Source organism: Asparagus officinalis, chromosome 6 (assembly GCF_001876935.1).
Source record: "Asparagus officinalis chromosome 6, Aspof.V1, whole genome shotgun sequence".
Taxonomy (NCBI): Eukaryota; Viridiplantae; Streptophyta; class Magnoliopsida; order Asparagales; family Asparagaceae; genus Asparagus; species Asparagus officinalis.
In genome coordinates this window covers 17,118,969-17,125,374 of record NC_033799.1, presented here as the reverse complement: position 1 = coordinate 17,125,374, position 6,406 = coordinate 17,118,969, and the positions used below count along the sequence as shown (strand labels likewise).

The 6,406-nt window shown below is 35.5% G+C and overlaps 1 protein-coding gene across 2 annotated transcripts; it reads left to right on the top strand.

Annotated features, from left to right (window-relative positions):
- On the top strand, positions 206–5,430 carry LOC109844508. Of its 2 annotated transcripts, none has more exons than XM_020413563.1 (8): positions 206–430; positions 1,066–1,230; positions 1,410–1,515; positions 2,648–2,830; positions 3,367–3,526; positions 3,747–4,063; positions 4,717–4,806; positions 4,926–5,430. In XM_020413563.1, exons 1-8 carry the CDS (start codon positions 416–418, stop codon positions 4,985–4,987), a joined length of 1,098 nt encoding a protein of 365 aa, XP_020269152.1. In that variant the 5' UTR covers positions 206–415; the 3' UTR covers positions 4,988–5,430. The 2 variants fall into 2 exon arrangements, with proteins under 2 accessions (XP_020269152.1, XP_020269151.1); XM_020413562.1 differs by having other exon boundaries at positions 208–430; positions 3,741–4,063.

Sequence of the window (6,406 nt, the reverse complement as noted above, 5' to 3'; positions counted from 1 at the left end):
TTTAGCAGTATTGAACTTGCAATTGCTAATGCTATGATTGTTCCCTGTTGATCTACATTTTTTCTGCTTTGTTTCACTTGCTACTGCTCAAATCGATGGTTAGTTACTGAAATTTGGAGCTCTATGCTCTTAATTGTTGAGTCAAGATACTAGTAACCTATATTTCTTCTGTAGGATCTATTTTGATTGCTGAACTTTGTTCTAACAGGTTTTGAGCTGTCATCCTACCACTTGGTTTAACTTATGAGGATCCTGCAAAGCTGCGTTGGAGACTCAAGAAAAATAAACAACTCGTATTAATCATCTTAAATTCTGAAAGCTTCATCCACTGAGACTTCTCAAGCTGGAGAAGAGTATATTGTCAAGTAGCAGGAATTCATTGAAAATGACCTACTCTTACATGCAATGAACTGAAATGGTGACCTCTCAGGTAATAATGTTTTGAAGTGTTCCGATATACTTTTTTTTATTGCTTGTACCACATTTTTACTGTAATGCATGTATAACAACCTTGGATTATATGAGTGAATTGATAGCAGGATCTACATTCTCTTCTATTCATGTTAAACGATTTGTGGATTTGCCTTCGAACTTTTACATGCTTTTATTGAGCCTCTGAATTTGATGTGCAAGATATATGATGTGCTAGGCCAAACATGAACATTCTTGTTGACGCTGTGTTTAAATTTATAAAGGAGCAGCATATGCTGCAATTCCTCAATACTTTCTTATGGAAAGAAGACCGAAGACTTGCTTATCTTAACCACATTATATAATCCATTTTTTTTATTTTAGACACAAAGCTTTTTAGTCAATCTGTGGGTTCAGTAACTTTGCAAGAATTTGTAGTCTGTTAATTGGCGAGAAGGTTCTCTAGGTTTCTCTTGCATATGAGCAGGAAGTTCTTATTTCGTGCTAGAATGAAGGAATTGAACGAAATAAATTGACATTTGCTAGCTGTTGCCAGTCATATTTTCATATAAATCTTACCATATCTTCCTTTCCTAATTTAATTTTCTCTTAGAAGGATTTGTCAATGCATTTAATTCATAGCATGGTGTACAGGAACCTCTGACGACCAGAGAAGCACAAGTTCCTTCTCAAGTTTCACAAGAATCACAAGATAACCACCAACATAACAGCGGCACTGAAGCTCCTGCTGCAGATGCAGGTTCAATATCCATTGCGAGCAGTGATAATAGAAAGGTTTCTCGTGAAGATATTGAACTTGTAAGAGTATATATTTCCTATCCTTTTATCCTAAAATTTAAATAATATACGAACTCCAAATTTGTGAAGTAATCTCTCATTCCCAATTCCGCACTGAAATTTTGCTGCAGGTCCAAAATCTGATAGAACGATGCGAAGTAATCTCTCATTCCCAATTCCGCACTGAAATTTTGCTGCAGGTCCAAAATCTGATAGAACGATGCCTACAGCTGTATATGAATAAAGGGGAAGTGGTTAGGACTCTTTCCAATCGTGCTCGAATTGAGCCTGGTTTTACAACTCTAGGTGGGTCAGTAAATATTTTAATTATTGATAAGTATACTTGTGTCTTTCATTCAATCTTGCTATGAACTACTGTATATGAATAAAGGGGAAGTGGTTAGGACTCTTTCCAATCGTGCTGGAATTGAGTCTGTTTTTACAACTCTAGGTGGGGCAGTAAATATTTTAATTATTGATAAGTATACTTGTGTCTCTCATTCAAACTTTCTATGAACTACTGCTACTGCTACAAAAAAATTGGTGCATCCAATTGGTCTTGCCCACCAGGATCCAATACTGGATTTCCTCTTCCCTGCTTATTCTCTCTGCAACAGTTTACCAGGTTTCTCGTTGTTATCTGAATGTCTCCTGATGTTACACTAGCCTAGTGTAGGATGAAGACTAATATGAACATGATTTACCAAACCCATATTTGATATCTACAATGCCTCCTCCTAGCATTTGGTTGGAGTTGTTGGACTTGACCTGGCTCAGAAAAATTCCTCATTGTAAATGAACGGAAGCTGAATCGGATTTGCTCAAACTTTACTTTTGTTTGAATATATATTACCCATGGTTTATCCTCTGCATCAGGCCTTTTCACCCGCTAGTTTTTCCTATTTATGAACATTGACACCCGTGTTGATTGTAGAGTACTTCGTAATTCCTACAGTTGAAGCACTGGAATCTTCTCCTTGACATTCCTCTTCTCATGTTCAATTCCTACACATGATTTATACTATCAATGTATTTTGGCAATACCTTTTTGTATGTTCATACTGTCAGAAATGTGACGGCATAGATTGCATTTGAATGTCAACAAGTACATAGAATATAGATGCATTGAAGGTAGATTGCCCATACCAAGCATGATATTTACTTCAGTTATAAAGTATAATTCTTAAACAACAGAAGATCATATTTATAAATTGTCGAGGATTAGCAACTGCATTTTTCAAACTGCAAGCATCTCAGATATGTACTGTTTGATCTTTTTATCTTAGTTTGTTTAAAGTGTAAAAAGCGATCCCCTAGCACATACGCACAAATATCAATGACACTTAATGTCGCTTGATAATATACCTTTCAAATTTCTATTTTTGTATCATGAAATGCATTCCATTTTTTTGATATCCCACTTTTTATGTCGTTTCAGTATGGCAGAAACTGGAAGAAGAAAATGCTGATTTTTTTAGAGCTTACTATATCAGGCTGAAATTGAAAAAGCAGATCATCTTGTTCAATCATTTATTGGAACACCAGTACCATTTAATGAAGTATCCTGTACAACCTAAGGTTCCGTTGGCTCCAATGCAAAATGGGATTCATCCTCTGCCTGGTAATTTCTCTTCACTCAAAATTTTCAGTTTGCCACGTCTTTGAAAATTGAACTAGATCTGAAGAGTTAAAAGAGGTATTGCTAAAGTGATGAAGTACCTGAACTTGGAAACTTCCAGCAATCACAATTATAATTCCATTATGTTGTTGAACTTAATGAATTCTATTTTTTATTGAATCTTTTTTTTGGTTAATTACCATGATAATATTCTTCGTCAAACACTCAGAGAATTATGGAATCTTCTCATTACTACATTCATTAATTTTTTTTATTTGATCTGTTGTGGTGGAAGATGATATTACCTTGTCAATATACCATGCTGTAGCTTCCAGAAGTTACATCATTGAAGATCAAATAGAAAAAAGCAATTCAAATACTATGGTATCTCAAGAAATCTTTTTGTTCAAAACTTTTCTGAGAAGCGTATAATTTTCTGAGCTGATGGGGTTTATTTGCTGCAATTTTCTTGATCTAACCACCTTGTAAGCAGCTCAACTTTATCACTCTTATTCAATGCCAACCTGTTTGCAGTGCAGTTAACAATTTACCAATGGGCTACCCCGTCATGCAGCCACCTCTAATGCCAGCTACGGGCCAGCCTCATCTTGATTCTATGGGACTGCCAAACTGTCATGTAGTCAATGGAATTCCTGCCCCAAGCAGTTTCCATCCGATGCATATGAATTCTGGAAATGAGTAAGAACTCAACTATCTTCTTCTAGTGAGCTCTCTGAGCATATTGCAATGATACTTTTAAGTTGTCATCTAAAACAGATGAATCTAAACTAAAAAAAAGTGATCCTCTAGTAACTTTTCTTGAAGATATTTTCAGTCTTCTGTATCTATTTTATACAAAATTTGGGTTGAGGTTTCATCTATGATTGATATTCTTTCCGATTTCTGTTTTAAGTATCAGGATGGAAAATGGCTCATCGGAAGCAACACCCATTGTACCACCATCCAGTGCGATGTCTACCATGTCAGAAATGGCTGTGAGTCCTGCATCAGCAGCATCCAGTAATCATTTTCCTTTTGCTTCATCTGATATGCCAGGCATTGGCATGGATGTATCAGCAATGGATACAACCTTCGCATCTGATGTGGTGACCACAGGAGGCTTGCAGCTTGGACCTGATGGGGGTATAGGGTCTTCGAAAGACCCGGACAGATCCTTAGGACACCTTTGGAATTTCACTTTTCCTGATTTAACAGCAGATTTAACTGATTTGGGAGGTAAGGTTATATTGTCACGCGTGCACACTGAGATGTACGTTAGAATATAAAATTGTAACCGCAACCTCATGAACAATGTTAGGTTTTTGTTACAATATAAAATTCTAACGCGTATACATGTGTTAGAATATAAAATTGTAACCCTCAACATTATAATAACTTCAGAGTTTTGTCAGAATACAAAATTATAACCGTCAACTTCTATCACCTCGTAGCTTTAATGCAGTGGAAGGGATTTGGATATGGTATCCTAGCAACCCAAGTTCAAATCCCATTTGGCATACATTTAAAGCGGACTTAAGGAATAAAAATAAGATACCGTTGCGTGAGTCCATGTTTCAACCCATAAAAAAGGCGGTAATCACAATCATAACTTCAGTGTTTTAGTGCGGTGGAAGGGACTTTAAGAATATCACATTATGTACACGTGTATGATTATTTCTAATTGTTTCTGATGACAAGTTGCATTAACATCTTAATGGAAAAAACTGACAACGATAAATCAACGAAATTAATTTGTTAAATGATGTAGCATGACATGGTGTTCTTTAATTTATCAACAGAAAGTTTAGTATGGTTCACTAATATGCTGATTTAAGATATGCTGATTTTTGTTTATATTTATCTTTTATGATTCTGTGTTCCTGTCACAGATCTTGGGGCTCTCGGTGAGTATGATGGCTCTCCATTCCTGCCATCTGACTCTGATATCCTCCTAGACTCCCCAGAGCACGACGATATGGGTAAAGCCAAACCTGTTCTTTTGTTATTTTTATACTTAACAGTTCATATCTTACTGAAAATTGAATAATTTTTTCATACTTTTGCTAATGATAAGCTTCTCCTTCGCTATTGCTGTTAGTTGAGGAGTTCTTTGCTGATACCATAACTAACGGGCCAGCATCTGATGATGAGAAGACATAGAAAGGCCATTTTCCCTTCTATGTTCAAGGGGTAGGCTCTGAGCAAGACGGGCATCTCGTATTATGGCTCCCCCTCTACATTACAGTGGAAATCCATAAGGAGTTTAGCTGATAAGAGTTGTCGAATTAGAATTTCGTAATGGACGCATGTAATAAAGTCGCTAGATTGCGCCGGTTCATGGAAAATGAATGTTGTTTATAACATTGAGTCCTTGCATCTACCTCATAAGGTTATTCCTAGGATTCTTTTCGCGTGTCTTGATTTCGTTCTTTTGCATAGAACATCGATGGTGCACGAGCGAAGGGCGCATATTTGCTTTCACCTTCATAATGGTTCTTATGTCTCGACATTTCCTTGATGTATTTGATCAGAGAACTTTATTGTTCACTAACAAAAATATTATTAAGGAACTCATGTATGCCATTGCCCGCGTATTACACATGCAAAATTCGAACTGTAGGATAGCAATGTGCCTGAATTATAGCCATCTTAGTTTCTCACTCATTTTACGATCATGGCATAATTTCCTAGTACCTATAATCTATTTTCGCAGGAAACATATTATTCATATGTATAACATGTATATGGAGTAAATCTCCTATAAACTTCCATAGATAGAAATTCTTGCTCACCAACTTTTTAAATTTTTGATTTTGCTTTGAGATTCGTGCTAGACATGAAGGTATTTTTAGGATGTGTGTATTGATTTGTATCACATGCTAATACAAATCTCATCAAGGGATAAAAACAAGTTGGTGAACGATAGGTTCCTAACAACTTAAGTTTATGGAAGTTTTACTCCACACGTATGCTATTAATCTTGAATACAACCTCAGGATGTTATTATATTCCATCAGATCAAAGTGCAGGCGAGGACTTTTTGTTTTCTTTTTTTTTTCGATAGGTTATTAACATGCGATAAAGGACAAGTGGAGTCAAGTGAGTATGTGTAATAGATGAATTCATTAAATCTTAGATATTTCTTCTTCAATATATGCTCTGTTTGTTTCTCTTCCTGTTATGTTATATCTGATAAGCATAATGGCTATTTTGTTCACCAATTCATTTTTAACTTCTTACCATAAAACCCATGACATCATATATAAATAAAACTTACTCCAATCATCCAAGATATGTATAAACAACAGATTATTATTATTATTATTATTTCTTATAGCCATTTAACAGGTCCAATAACATACCATTTACTAAAATCCAGCATAATAGACGAAGTAAATCAAGATTTAGAAAATAAGAACACAAAGTCAACTATTTATTACACTAATGCATCCAACTTGTACAACAAACTATGCTATACATACAAAGCCTGAAAACTGTGAAAACCAATTTACATAATTTGTGATTACTCCGGAGCCAGATGATCACCCTACCATGCAGAAGTAGCATTGAGCTCTATCA

Excerpts from the sequence above, each read along its gene's own strand:
- LOC109844508 (XM_020413562.1), top strand. Across the intron at positions 2,831-3,366 it reads TGGGATTCATCCTCTGCCTG|TTAACAATTTACCAATGGGC; the intron begins GTAATTTCTCTT and ends TTTGCAGTGCAG. Across the intron at positions 4,807-4,925 it reads CCCAGAGCACGACGATATGG|TTGAGGAGTTCTTTGCTGAT; the intron begins GTAAAGCCAAAC and ends TATTGCTGTTAG.